The sequence below is a fragment of the Equus asinus genome, chromosome 23, assembly GCF_041296235.1.
Source record: "Equus asinus isolate D_3611 breed Donkey chromosome 23, EquAss-T2T_v2, whole genome shotgun sequence".
In the NCBI taxonomy this organism is placed as follows: domain Eukaryota; kingdom Metazoa; phylum Chordata; class Mammalia; order Perissodactyla; family Equidae; genus Equus; species Equus asinus.
In genome coordinates, this window is record NC_091812.1 from 62,499,354 (window position 1) to 62,514,397 (window position 15,044).

The following is a 15,044-nucleotide window of genomic DNA, read 5'->3' on the forward strand; positions in this document are numbered from 1 at the left end:
CAAATTTGCCTGTTATTTTATTCTCAAAATGAGTTTATTCTGGAATAGCCAAAAGAATTTGGGGTGTGCGTGCTATGGCAAACCATAGGTGAATCTAGAAAACAAAGGAGGGAGCTACATTTACAGAGAAAAGGGCAGAGTAGGGAGGGACTTTTCTAAAGAAAAGTCCATTGGGGAAAAGCAGCAGTTGTGAGGGCGGCAACAGCTTCTCATTAGCTGAGCTGTGGCATTTCTCATTGGCTGGGCTGTTGCAGGGTGGGGAGAGAAATCTTCCTTCAGTAGTAAAGTAGTTTTACTTCCTGTCCAAGATGCAAGGTCTTTCTCGTCCTGGTTGGTATAGTTGACAAAGTATGACAGGGCATGAGAGCTCCCTCTACAGGCCTTTCTAACTCCAATTTAGTTAAGATTTCTTTTATTAATTTCCACACTCAAATATACCTTAGAGGTGTCTCTTCTCTCCATCATATTTGGCTGTCACTCTAGTGCAAGGCCATCATTATCATCTGCATGAGTGTAATACAAGAGTGTAACCAGTCTGTCCACTTCTATACTTGCTTCCCAACAATTCAGTCTTCCCCCGAAAGCAAGAGAAATTTTTAAGTGTAAATCAGATCCCCCTTCTTTGCTTAGAACCTTTCAATAACTTTCCATTGATCTTGGAATAAAATCCATTATCACGTGGATCCAGATCACCACGTGATCTGCATGATCGCCTTACCTACCTCTCCGATTTCATGCTGTGCCACTCTCCTTGCTCACTATTCTCCAGCAAATATTTCAATACGTTGATCACTTCAAGCTCTTTCCTTCCTCATAGCCATTGCACATGCTATTCCCTCTGTGAATCTTCACATAGCTTGCTCCTTCTCATCTTTCATTCTACTCAGAGAAGCCTAGCCACCTTTTCTGGAGCAGATCCTAATAAGTCTCTGTCACTGTAACCCTGCTTATTTCTTTCATAACACTAACACAATTTGTAGTTATTTTACAAATTATTAATTTGTAAATATAAATTACTCTCTCTCTCCCCTATTAGACAATGCACTTCATGAGGGCAGGGATCATCTGTGTCTTTTTCACCATTTACCTCCAGCACTTAAAGCAATGCCTAAGACAGAAGATGCATTAAAACATATGTGAATGAATGAACCTATTTCCTGTTCTTGGGGAAGCCTGGACCAGTGAATTACTTTACAAACGCAGATGCTTCACACTGAAATGGTGTCTTCTATTTAGTAATGCAACAACAAAACAAAAACTCCACACAGTCGTTTAAAATTTTGTACTTTAAAGTTTATCAGCTCCTCCAAAAGTCCCCCTTCCTGTTCAGTGTCCATCTGTGTTTGTTTTATAGTCATCTGCCCATTCCTGTCCTTTTCTAATATACGGCTTATCGTTTTCTAATTGATTTCTAAGAGATCTTTGTATATTAGCCCTTTATCGTTTGTTTTGTAGACGTTTTTTCCCAGGTTGACTTTTGACTACCTACTTGGGTTTTTTGTTTGTTTTAATCCCAAGCCTGAACTACTCTAGGAGGGTGACGATGTCAGAAGACCAGGCGAAGTTGGTTGGGTGGCAGGGCAAAAGGGCAAGGTGGCAGGAAAGCACAGTGACCCTCAAAAAGGAAAACAATGATTACGCAAGTCCCTTCCCGCCCCCCTCCCTCGCGGTCCTTGCCACCTCCAGCCACCAGTCTCCTCCTTCAGCGCGGCGCCCGGCGCGCCTGTCTGACGTCACGCACGCACTGCTCTGTTGACTCAGGCCGCGCAAGCTCCGTGGCCCGTCTACCGGGCGCGCAATTGCGAATATTGTCGCCGCGCCGGAAGTCCAGAGCACGTGACCGGGTGACAGCGCTCGCTCGGCTGCAGGGCTCGCTTAAGGTGTTGCGGCACGGGATGGCGGAGGCGCCTCCTGTCTCAGGTACTGCCCTGGCCCTCGCGGGACTGGGCCCCCCTCAGAGAGCGGAAATGGGGTCCGTGACGAGTCCTAGGGCTCCAGCCATTCGTATCGCGAGAGCGGCGCGCTCTCTGGTTGGGGATAGTGGCTCGGAAGGGCCACGCCGCGCGCGTCGTGCGTACCGAGATCGCGCCCATCCTCGACTGGGTCGTGAAGCCCGGCGGCTGGGTTTCTAAGCAGAGCGGGTTTGCCCTGGCGCCCAGAGAGTCGATGTGGGTGTCCCGGCCGTCCTGGGGCAGCGGCCTCCCTGATGTGGGACAGGCGGGCGTCGGCCCGGTTGCCGCCCGGGACGGTGGCGGGTTCCCGACGCGTGGCGGCCGTGCGCGCTGTGCTGGACGTGTATGCGTGCGTCTCGGGGCGGCGGCGCGGGCGTTTGGTTTCCAGCCTCAGCCTGCCATGAGGTCGCAGTGTGACTGGCTCTCGTTTTCTCATGTCAGTTAGGAGTAGATAAATTAATTCCCGCAAAGGCTCCCGTTCTGGGCTGTACCTGGTCCGTGATTGTTAGCTCGCTCCCCTCCCGGAGTTGCCTGTGTGTAGAGACAGCCTCATTTGGCTGCTAATGTAACATTCATGTCCTTTTCCTTCAGGGTGCACCTTACATCGTTTTTCCAAACTTTATGGACAGCGACCGAAAAGGAACATTTTATATCGCGACCTCAGTGCACACATACATACATATAAAAGCGAACCAAAAGTTTCAGGAAGCCATGGTTTTCCTATCTGCGAAACACTCTATTTTCTATTTCGTTTGAAAAAATATTTGTCACGACCCACTACATTGGTTTGACTTCAAGGCCCTCTCTTTCTGAGAAACAGGTCAGCAATTTGCAGCATGAGGTTTGTAAACAGTCATTGGTTTGAGTCTTAGTTCTGCTACCTACCAGCTATTGGAGCGCCAAGACGAGTATATAAGTATTTGTGTACTGGGTGGCAGGTAAAATGTTTGTATTACTGAGACTTTTGGTCAAAAAGTTGGAAAACACACCACATTGGTGTACTCTGGTCCTGATTTAGGTATTAAGTCATGTTGGAGGGTGGGAACCTTTTGAGGCTGGTGTTTTGTTATTCTCCCACCCATTCTTTTCCTAGGTCCACTAAATGGGATCCATTGATCTCCCCATCCTCAGGCTCACTTCTGGCCCATTTCTACACCCTTCAGTTGGGTCGGGCTAGTTGTGAGTCATGTTTTGGCCTCTGGTGGTGTTCCCCAGGTTATAACCTCCTCCCCATTTACTGAGGCAAAGTCCTCTAGTCCCGTGACCTGCCCACTCCCTCTCATGTGCCTTAGTTTGCTTTTGCCTTGGTTCCTATTCCATTTTCTTACTTGCATCCTCTCTAGTCCACACCTCCATCCCTACTCAAGGTTTAGTTCTCTTGCCTGCTCCTGTCCTCAAACACAGCTCAGTCCAGGATTGTCTTTCTGCCTATGGGCAGACTCTCCAATGCCAGCTTTGCCTCTGGATTTTATAATCTGCAGTTGGATTTCCCCTTACTCTGCTTCACCCACCTGTTGGACACCTACCGCACTGCTGTGTTACCTTGGATCCAGGGTACCACTTGTGCTATAGCCAAGCCTTGGTTATAAGACATCCTATTTACTCAGTAACTTCCAGCTACTTAAAATAGTGGGGAAAAAAAGGTGTCTGAACTCCAGTTTCCTGCCTCGTGTGCTCTTTTTCCCTTCCTCATGTCCCTTGAGGGTCTTTCTGAGGGCTTAGCCTACCTCATGTCTAGTGGAACATACACTGTATATGAATATGTGCTGCCTATCTGGACTCTAGATGCATCAACTCCTTACTGCTTAACATGAAACACCCTCTTCTCATCCTTTACCAGGTCATTTTGAACATCTTTACTGACCTTTTTCCTAGCCCTGTCTCCAATCTTGCTTCTTCAAGCAGGAGAGGACTACACAACACTCATTTGGTTTAATCTGCCCATTCCCACCCTTAAGTTATCTCTTATGTTTCTGGAACACCTTCTCTGCCATCTTTTGAATTTGTTTAATCCTCTTGCCATTTTGTAAGGCCATCCACCCCATCCCCAGAATTCTGCCTATGTGAAAGCTTTCAGGACAAATCCTGGATTGAGTGAGAGGTTACCCTATGATCTTTATGATCTTGTTCAGTTCTTTTTTTTTGTTTGCTGAGAAAGATTCACCTTGAGCTAGTATCTGTTTCCAGTCTTCCTCTTTTTGCTTGAGGAAGATTCATCCTGAGCTAACATCTGTGGCCAGTCTTCCTCCATTTTGTATGTGAGTTGCCACCACAGTGTGGCTGATGAGTGATGTAAATCCACTCCTGGGATCCAAACCTGCAAACCTGGGTTGTCAAAGTGGAGCACGCCAAACTTAACCACTACACCACGGGGCTGGTCCTTGTTCAGTTCTTAAGTATATGTTTCTCTGGTACCCACTGCCCAACCTCTGACAGTGCAGCATGGTGTAAGAGCGTGTTCTCTTGGGCCACATTGCCTGGGGTGGAATCCTGAATCTGCTTTGGAATACCCCTGTGGCTTTGGGCAAGCTACTTACTCTCTCCATGTCTCAGTTTTCTCATCAGGAATGTAAGGATTAAATGAGTTAACACGTGCAAAGTGTTTAGAATAGTGCCTGGCACATGTTCAGCACCTAATAAATGTTAGGGCTTATTATTAAACCTGAAACCCACACACTCTGCACTGCACCCATCTGTGGTTGGGTCTGCGTGTTTCAGGTAGTCTGTAGTCCTAACAGCAGTAATAGAGCACCATTTTAACCACTTTCTATGTGTTAGTAACTTGCTGTACTCTTCCTGGCAGCTCTTGGATGTAGGGATTGTTACCATCTCCATTATATATAAGGAAACTGGGACTCAGTAACTTGCATAAAGACACAATAAGTGATGGACAGGAAATTAAGCCCGTGTCTTCCACACCCTACTGATTCACAGTATGTTCTATTTGCTACACCTACTTCTGACTTTGCTACTAACTAGTTTTGTGTTCTTAGGCAAATCCTTTCATCTTTGTGTTCCGGGGACTGAGTTGACTATACAAAGAAGCATCTGCGGGGGAAAAAATGAGTGGATTGAAGGGGCATATGCTTATTAATTTTTGAGACTCTGGGATTCTGGACCATATTATAGAGTTATGTGTGGAAAAAACTAAAATATATTCCTGGGGGAGGAGATGGGAACTAATGTACTCACTATGCTAAGTACTAGATGAAATCTTATTTAAATCTCACAGTAATCCTTTGGAATAGTATTATCTGTCGTGGATGAGGAAACTAAGGCTAAAAAGCAATCAAGGGCTGTTGCTAGCTCATACCAGAAGTTGGAAGGCCAGATTTTAAACTGATTTTGGCTGTCTCCAAATCCTGTTTACTTGATATTACACAATGCTACCTTAGAGTTTTGAAAGACCTCATGGAACCTGCTGATTGATGTCCCACCCCTGAACAAGGTCCACAAGCACCTTGAACCCGTCACTTTCATGGAAACATAGGCCTTACTAAGAGTCTGCTTTATACAAAGTCCTTAGGAAAATGACTTTTAGATAGGGCTGAGAGTCTTCTGGGCTTCATGGGTGACTAATTAATTTCTTTACTGGCATGTCTATTTCTTATGTCCTAGGTACTTTTAAATTCAATACGGATGCTGCTGAGTTCATTCCTCAGGAGAGAAAAAATTCCGGTCTAAATTGTGGGAGTCAAAGGAGACTAGATTCTAACAGGATTGGTAGAAGAAATTACAGTTCACCACCTCCCTGTCAGCTTTCCAGGCAGGTCCCTTATGATGACATCTTGGCTGTTCACCAGCACAGTTATCACCCTTCAGGAAGCAAACCTAAGAGTCAACAGGCTGCTTTCCAAACCTCTGCTACTAATAAATCATTCAAGAGCCATGGCCTTCAGAATCAACCTTGGCAGAAGTTGAAGAGTGAAAAGCAGCATGTCAGAGCCAAGAGAACACAAAGTCTCACTGACCAGACCTCAGATGTGGCTGGCGTAGAAAGTGTGGCCCGGTCAGAGAGTGGGACAGACCCCAGAGAGCACAGCCCTTCTGAGAGCGAGAAGGAAATTGTCGGCGCAGATCCCAGGGGAGCAAAACCCAAAAAAGCAACCCATTTTGTGTACGGCCATGGTAGAGGACCAAAAGTGAAGGGGAAACTCAAAAGTGAGTGGGGTAACAGAATGACTCCAAAACCAGAGGATGCCGGACCTGAGAACGCCAAACCCCTGGGGATCATCCACCCTGACTCTTCAGATGCATCTGTTAGAAAAGGAGTATTAGACGGGTCTGGGGCCAGACGCAATGAGCAGAGAAGATACCCACAGAAAAGGCCTCCTTGGGAAGTGGAAGGGGCCAGGCCACGACCAGGCAGGAATCCACCAAAACAGGATAGCCAGCGACATACAAATGCAGGACCCAGAAACAGCATGGCCCCCATTCCAAAGGATAATGTTAATGAAAGACCACCAAAATCTGCCTGTGACAGTGGGAACTTGGCAGTCGTCAAGTCGTCCAGAAGGGTTGGTCCAGAGAAATGCACCGTGAGGAGGCAGGATCCTCAAGTAGCATCTTTCCCCCGAGGCAAACAGAACCACGTCCTAAAGAACATGGAAACACACACAGGTAAATCTCCTAGATGGGTGGAAATGTTTTTCTTTGGTTTTTTTATTTTAATTTTTGAGTAGGTAATATATTTACACAACTTAGAAACCCAAAAATATAAAAAAGTTCAGAGCGAACAGTCTCTTTCTATCCTTGTTCATCGACTGCCTGGGTCCTGCCACCACCTGTTCCCCTCCCCAGTCGGTAAACGCTTACTTAGTTTTGTGTATCATAAGCTAATACAAAGACAGAATTTTTCTCTTAACAAATGAGGAATTTAGTAAGTGTTTGTAAAAATGCAGATATGGGTTGTATAGATGTTTGGTTACAGTTTTTTTTTGAATTGTGAAAGTAGGGGATGGTAATGTCTCCACTGCCCCTCCTGGTACCAGCCCACATCATCTCTTGTCTGCTCATCTGCAAGAGTTCCTAACGTCTCCAGTTTCTCTCAGTTCATCTCTTGCACCAGCATCAGAGAGCGATCTTTCTAAAACACATACGGAACTGTGTCACTCCCCTGCTTGATTCCACTCACTTTTTCTCATCACCCACGGATTCTGGCTTCTGCCTTACCCAACAACCTCACGTGCTGCTGCCTCGGACCCCACTACATTTTATTCCCTGGACTCTATACCGTTTTGTCTTTCCATGCTGTCACTTCTGTGGCTCCCTCTGTCTAGAATGTCTACCACTTAGCTTTCTGGTAAATTCTTACTCATTTTTCAAAAGCTAGTTTAGCCGCATATCCAAGAAACCTTTTCTCACCTCTTGTGCGTAGCACTGATCTTTTCCAGCCCTGTGATATATCCTTCCCTTACATACACGTGCTTCTATTATAGCATCTACCCATGGAAACCGTCATTTGTTATGGGTCAGCTCCCTCTGCTAATCTGTAAGCTCCTTGAAAGCAGAGACGATATGTTTCTTTTCATTTTTGTATCCCTATTGCCTAACACAGCTTGTAGGACATCGTAGGTACTCAGCTCTGACTGATAGAAAGTTCTTCCCTACATTGAACTGGAAACTTCTTTCCTATAAATACTTTCTGTCCCCTGGTTCAAGTTCTGTCCTCTGGAGCAACACGCAGCCGGTCTCTCTCCTCACAGTTTCCCTCCACATCATTGCAAATCAGCTTTTTGCAGTATTTGAAGCCACTTGTCGTTTTGCCCTGAGTATGTATTTCATCCAGCTAAGCAGCTTCAATGCACTAGCTCTTCCTCATGGACCTTCACCGTTCTGGTCTCCCTCCAGTGAATGTGATCATGAAGCCACCACCTGCCTGGGCCTGTTTTTGCGTTGGCCCATGGTTCTTCTAGTTCTCATTTGCTTCACCTTTTTCTTGGGACCTCAACTTGAGTGTGAACCCAGGCAGTGTTTTCCAGAGTTGTTTTTGAATTCTTAGGCTGGTTAATAGTTTCCTATTGTCTCATAACAAATTACCACAATTATAGTGGTGGCTTAAGATAACACAAATTTATTATATCACAGTTTCTGTGTGTCAGGAGTCTGGGTACAGATTAGCTGAGTTCTCCACTCAGGGTCTCACAGGACTGAAATGTGGCCAGGGGTGCAATCTCGTCGGAGGCATGGGGTCCTCTTTCATGCTCACTGGTTGTTCGTAGGATTTAGTTCCTTATGGTGTAGGACTGAGGTCCTCATTTTCTTGCTGGCTCTCAGCTGGGGGTCACTCTCAGCTGCTCCAGGCCGCCTGTAATTCCCCACCACACGGCCCTCTCCACAGCGTGGCGGTTTGCTTCTTCAAGGCCTACAGGAAAGCATCTGCTGCAGATTCTTCAGATCTCTTTGACTTCTCTCTCTCATTTCTAGAGACTTTTAAAAGAGCTCACCTGATTAGATCGGGCCTAGCCATACTCAAGGGGAGGAGATTATGTAGGGTGTGCCTACCAGGGGGTGGGCATCTTGGAGGCCATCTTAGAGTTCTGCCTAACGAATCTCTCTTGGCCTCACTTCCCCACATGTTCTTGAGAACACTTTATTCATACTTATTGAGTAAATACTATGTGCCAATCACTGTTCTAGGTACTGGGAATAACAGGGGCGCTAGTTTAGATAGGTTGGTCTCTGATGAGAAGACGTGTGAACAGAGACTAGAAGGAAGTGCAGAAGTGTACCATGTGGCTCTCTGGGGAAGAGCATTCCAGACAGAAGGAGAAGCAAGTTTAGATTGGGGTCGGAGGGGGGCTTTGTGAGCAAAGAAGAAGCCAGTGGGAGAGGAGGTCAGAGAGGTTGCAGGGGCTAGATCATGTGAGCCCTTAGATTTGGTTCTGAACAAGGTGAGAAGCAGCTGGAAGGTTTTGGGAAAAGGGATGGCATGATCTTACTAGTATTCTAAAACACCTAGCCTGCTGCATGGAGAAGAGGCCCTAAGGAAGGAAGGGGCAAGTTAGGAAGCTGCTGTTGGGGTACTTCAGGTCGTTGATGATGGACACCTGGACTGGGTGGTAGTGCTGGGACAGGTGAGACTCAGTTAGACTTTGGATGTATTGGGAAGGTAAAACGGACACGATTTGCAGATAGAGGGGAGGTTGAATGCAAGAGAATGAGAGGAGTTGGGGAGGAAGCCGGGGTGTTGTGCCTGAAGACCACTCCGTATGTGTGGAAGAATAGAATTGTCATATACTGAAGTGGTAAAGCCTGGGAGGGGAAAGGGTGTTGTTTGTTCTTAAAATTTTCTAGTTTGGAATAATTTTAGATTTATAGAAAAGTTGCAAAGATAGTACAGAGAATTCCCATATATCCTTCACCTGGCTTCCTCTAATGTTAACATCTTTCATAACTAACCCTGGTCCTTTGTCAAAACTGAGAAATTAACACTGGTACAATAGTACTAACTGCAGACTTTATTTGGATTTCACCAGTTTTTCCACTAACGTCCTTTTTCTGTTCGAGGGTACCACGTTGCATTTAGTCATCACATCTCCTTAGTCTCTGATCGGTGACTGTTTCTTAGTCTTTCCTTGTTGGAAAGGTGTTTTTGCATGTGTTTTCCTTTGTCCACTCCCTGTTTAGGGAAGATAAAGAATTTGGTTAAATTTGTTAAATTTGAGTTGCCTCTTACACTTCCAAATGGGCATGTTAAGTAGGGAGTTGGATATAAAATTCAGGGAAGAGATCTGGCCTGGAGACTTAAATTTGGGAGTTGTCTGTATGGAGATGGTGTTTAGTGGACTAGAGGAGGTCACCTAAGGTGGGAGCGTAGAGAAGAAGGTTTTGAGGATGGAGCCTTCCTATACCTCAAGGTATCAAGATTGGAAGACAGGGATCCAGCAAAGGAAATGGAGAATGAGTAGCAATTGAACTAGGAAGAGAAACATGTTCTAAACGCCAAATAAAAACAAGAATTCAAGGGGGAGGGAGTGACCAAATGCTACCAATAAGTCCAGAAAGATAAGAAGCACATATTGCTATTGGATTTGGCAGTGTGAAGGTTGTTGGTCTTGATAAGGGCAGTTTTGGTGGAGTGCTAGAGATGAAAGCTTGACTGGAATGGAAAGAGAGGATCGCCTCAAATATGTCGCCCTGGCTGTTTGAGAGTGGCCTCTGCTTACTCTCATTCTGTACTGAGAGCGTCTAGCACTGCCCTGTTCTCCCAGACTTTCTGGACCCCTCGTTCTGTGGTGGTAACATCCCCTCTATCCTTAAGCTGTTTCTGCTTTGCTCCTGCTCTTAATTGACCTATGGCCTTCTCTCAGTTCACCACTTTCCTCACTGCCTCCCACAGCCTGCTCTTTCGCTTATCCTCCTCACCTCCATTTCTGGAAGATGGGAAGAGCACACTCCTTCCACAGTGTCATTCTTAAACCATTGTCCTTCTACCTTTGTATCAAAATCCCTGCTCCTTTGAAGCTAATGCTCATCACCTTCCATGTCTCCTCATCTTTGTCATCTGTTAGCCGCCAAATCTCCCAGCTGTCGTTTATTAATGCATCGAGCCCGTATCTTTCCTCTACCCCAGTGGTTCTCGAAGTGTAGTCCCAGACCAGCAGCCGTCAGCGACACCTGGAAACTTGTTAGAAATGCATATTCCTGCTCCTCACCTCAGACTTACTAAACAAATTCTTGGAGACTTACTAAACAAATTCTTGGAGTGGGGCCCAGCAATCTTATCTTTTAACAAGCCTCCAGGTGATTCTAATGCATGCTCAAGTTTGAGAACTGGTTTACCTTCAGTCCTGCTGTTCTTCTGGTGACGTTAGTGATCATATGGATTGTGCCATCCTCCGGTTCTTTGATCTTGTCAACTGCAGTGACCTTCACGTTCATTCCGCCTCCACACCCACTACCAGGGAAGCAGCCCTGGGGATGCCCCATCTCTGAAGCCTTAAAGTCTTAGGTTCCACTTTCTGACCATAACCTCCTGTCCTCCTGGCTCTCTCGGTCTCTTCCACCCACTACCGGCTTTGCCAGCCTCCTGCCCGCCTTCCTTCCCTCTTTAGGCTGGGTCTTATAGGTCGTTTGAAGTATCATCCTTTCGCCAAGCCGTTGGCAGAGTCCCAGCCCTGGGTCTGTGCTGCAGTCTACCTTTTCGACTCCAGGGAATCACATCACAGGACAGATTTGGTGCTGCAGCCATCCACCTTCTCCGGGAAGCCTTCCTGATCTCCCTGTTTAGAGCCATAATTCTTCCCCACTGCCTGCGTTCCCCACCCTCTTGTCCGGGTGCTTTTTCCTCCGTCTCTGTCTCCACAGCACTGTTTGATGCAACATATTTTCATTATGTATTTGTTTATTGTCTCCCTTCCCCCACTAGATAATAAGCTTCGTCAGGGCGAAGGCTTTTTGTCTGTTTTTTGGCTGTACATCTTTAGTGTCTAACGAATGCCTGGCACACGTTGATTCTCGGTGAATGTTTTGAGTAGTGGTCTCCAACCTCAGTCCTTCCCATTTTCCTCTAAGATACTCCCAACCTTGCCACGCTTATTCAGTCCTTCCTAACACTCATCTCCCTCTCCGCAGACCTCCTTGCCTCCCAGTTCACTGAGAAAGGGGAGATATCAGGCATAATTTTCTCAGCTTTTTGCTCCCTTTATACAAACTCATAGATATCTGCGCCCATCCTTCCTTTTCTTTCATTCTCAGATGTCCTTTATTTCTTTCTGTCGACCTTTCATATCTACTAGTCCAAGTTTTCAGCCTCAGTAAAGATCTTCCCAAATCTGTCCTACCCTCTAAGAAAAAAACTTCCCTTGTGACGTGGACTTCCAGTGTTTCCTTTCCTTCCATTCCAGTCTAATCAAGAGTCATCCGCTCTGTTTCCTTTTCCTTATTTTTTTTAATATTTAAAGGAAAATTTTATGGGGGAAAAAGTTTATTTGTTTCTTAGTAATGGCATCATTGTGGGAAGAACAAAAGAGGGTATGGGGAGGCTTTGTGGGGAGGCTGAGCTTCCCAGAATCCCTTGTCCCTCCCAGTTTGGGCATGCGGGTGGGGTTGGGGGGTGAAAGGGGAGAAGCAGGGTGTGACTGATAACCTAATGAGTAGACAGAAGGCCTTGGGAATGATATCCTGGGCCTGTGGGAGGGAGGGAGGCTGTGGGCCCCGCCCACATAAAGACGGGGGCTCCTGTGGCACCCAGGCCTGGCCTCTAGTCCTTTTCCTTCCTTTTCTTGGCCTTGGCTTTGATCTTGGGGGTCCAGGGTTTGGTCACACAGATGGTCTCCTGGCACTGAGCCTGGTACGGCATCTTCCTCAGCATGCCCGTGCCCGCATCACATGCCCCCCAGCCTTTCCCCTGTTTTGACTCACTTCTCTGTCTGCTCTCCTCATCATCACCTGACTCAGAAAGCTACTGGTAAGGGCGCGGATGGCTTCTTATTTGCCACATCCAGTGGGCAGATGCATTTCAGCCTTTCTTCTCCGGGACTTTCCTCTGAGTTTGACACAAAGAGGGAGTCTTTTTTGGGATTACCTTCCTTGACCTCACGCTCCTCTAGGCCTCCTTGTTCTCCGTGACTGTTCCAGCTTCTGTCCTTCGAGTAATTTGTGGGTTATTCAAAGTTGGCAGCTGTCGTCACATCACTGTGTGTATGTGCATCCTAGTGGTCAAATTTCACTGTGACTGGATTTAGAAATCTCACACATAAAACAATAATTATTTATTAACAAGCCGTAAACTTAATGGATAAGAGAAACTGAAAAGTAAAAAGACAATCTTCAGGGTTAAAATTAGAAGAGTTGATTGTAGTTTTCTCAGTGTGTTCTGTATTCACTTCTCTGTGTCCTCTCCTAACTCAGTTCTATTCTGGAATGATCAATAGGCATTTTCTATCACATTCTCTCCAAGTGTAATTCTCACAGACTATTCCTCTGTCGCAGTCAGCCTCTCGTATATAGATGGATCAAACTTAACCTTGCTCTCTAATGAGCTCTCTCTTACCTAACTTTCCCCTCCAGGATCTTCCACATGTCGCATGCTAACTGGTAGGAAATATAATTCACTTTGTTATTCAGAGATGTTAACCTCTGCAGGGTAGGACATCCCTATTTTGAGGAAGGAATCTAAGTCTGGTTCCTCGGTTTTTGTAATAGAATTCAGTTGTATGATGTGTTCATCTGTTATCTAAAGCAGGTGGATTTTCTTTAATCAGCCACACGAAGTATCTTTATTCTAGGCTTTCCCCAGAGGGAAAGAGCTATCACATAAACTTTACTGAACCTGAAACTTTCCAGGGAGGGAGGGTATAGCACAGACTAGATGACATTTATTCCTTCATCCATCCGTTCATTCAGTAAATCTTTTTTTTTTTTTTAAAGATTTTATTTTTCTTTTTTTCTCCCCAAAGCCCCCCAGTACATAGTTGTGTATTTTAGTTGTGTGTCCTTCTAGTTTTGGCATGTGGGATGCCACCTCAGCATGGCCTGATGAGTGGTGCCATGTCCGCGCCCAGGATTCAATCCAGCGAAACCCAAGGCTGCTGAAGCAGAGAACTCAAACTTAACCACTGGGCCATGGGGCCGGCCCCCTTTTTTTTTTTTTTAAACCAAGAGAATTTAATGGATCTCATTCGGTAAATCTTTATTGAGCACCTGGTCTATGCCAGGCACTGGGAATGCTGCAGTGGGCAGGGCAGACAAGGCCTGGCCCTGCCCCACAGAGCTTACAGTCTCAGGGTGTTCTGTATTTCTTTTTTTTCCTTTTCTTTTCTTTTTTGTGAGGAAGATTGACCCTGAGCTAACTTCTGTTGCCAATCTTCCTCCTTTTGCTTGAGGAAGATTGTCGCTGAGCTAACATCTGTGCCAGTCCTCCTCTATTTTATGTGGGATACTGCCACAGCATGGCTTGATGAGCAGTGGCAGGTCTGCACCCTGGATCCAAACCTGTGAACCCTCGGCCGCTGAAGCAGAGCATGCAAACTTAACCACTATGCCTCCAGGCTGGCCCCCTGTTCCGTATTTCTTTTGACATGAAATTAGACATTCCGTATTTCTTTTGACATGAAATTAGACAAACAGAAAGTTAGCTTGGGAGAGCCGGAATTATGGAATAATTAAAATGTGAGCTTTCGAGTCAGAAAGCAATGAGTTTGAATTTTGGCTTTTTAATTTCTGACTGTGACTTTGGGTAAGTGAGTTAACCACTTTGAACCTCATTTCTTCATTATAAAATGGTGCCTCTATTAATGCCTTATTCAGAGAATTAAATAATACATAGGAAGTGCTTTAGCACAGCACTTGGCATGGTGTATTTAGGGTTAGTTATTTTTTTCTTAGAACTTGTTTGGACCTGAAAACAAATAAAATAATATTGTTAAATAAATGCTAATAGTATGACTTAAAAAAAATGTGTATATATACTCAGCTCTGAGAGCACCTGGCTGTACTTGGGATCTAGAAAGACTGCTAAGATCATGTTTGAGGAAAAGTCTGGAAGCAGGTGAAGGTATCCAGGGACACATCTGGGAGGATTCTTATGATGCTGTTTGCTGGTCTCTCACACAATGCTGAGCTTCTGGAGCCAGGGGCTGTGTCTCCATTGGTCTGGAAGCCCTCTGTGGGGTTGTGGTAGGCCCCAAGCATATCTTTATTGAGTGAATCAGCTAAAGACTTTCAGGGCAACTGCTAGAACCATCTCACCACCGTGGACTGTTGGACCTGTCCAGGCTGAGGTTTCTTGCAGCAGACCCCTGCAGCTTCACAACCCATTCCCTAGCCCGAATCCGTGAGTATGGTGGATGCAGAGCCTCCCAGATTCGGAGAGGGCAAGGTAAGGCGCTGCTGTGCGTTGCTCCTGTGGATGCTCAGGCTGTGTTAGGAGGGGCATTTGGCTACTCTGGTCAGTTTCTGAGCAGTTTCTTGGGCATGTTTCCTCAATTGTGGAAACCCCACCTGAACATCTACTGCACGAGTCCTCTCCCTCAGCGTATTCCTGCCCCTTCTTGGCCTCAAACTCTGAACCTTACTCAGAATCAGACATCCCTTAAAACCTCTGTGTTTGAATTCTTCTCTCAAACGCCTTGCTGATCCTTGGTTGGC

General features: G+C 45.9%; 1 protein-coding gene across 2 annotated transcripts in view; it reads left to right on the plus strand.

Annotated features, from left to right (window-relative positions):
- Positions 1–1,734: 1,734 nt before the first annotated feature.
- The window catches only part of NFX1 (nuclear transcription factor, X-box binding 1), a 62,091-nt gene continuing 48,781 nt past the window's right edge, over positions 1,735–15,044 (plus strand). The window contains exons 1-2 of one of the 2 annotated variants that reach the window (XM_070496011.1): positions 1,735–1,920; positions 5,571–6,572. In XM_070496011.1, the coding sequence (XP_070352112.1) occupies positions 1,896–1,920; positions 5,571–6,572 (1,027 nt within the window). In that variant the 5' untranslated portion in view covers positions 1,735–1,895. The remainder of the gene's footprint in view (positions 1,921–5,570; positions 6,573–15,044) is intronic. The other variant, XM_014857494.3, reaches the window with a different exon arrangement.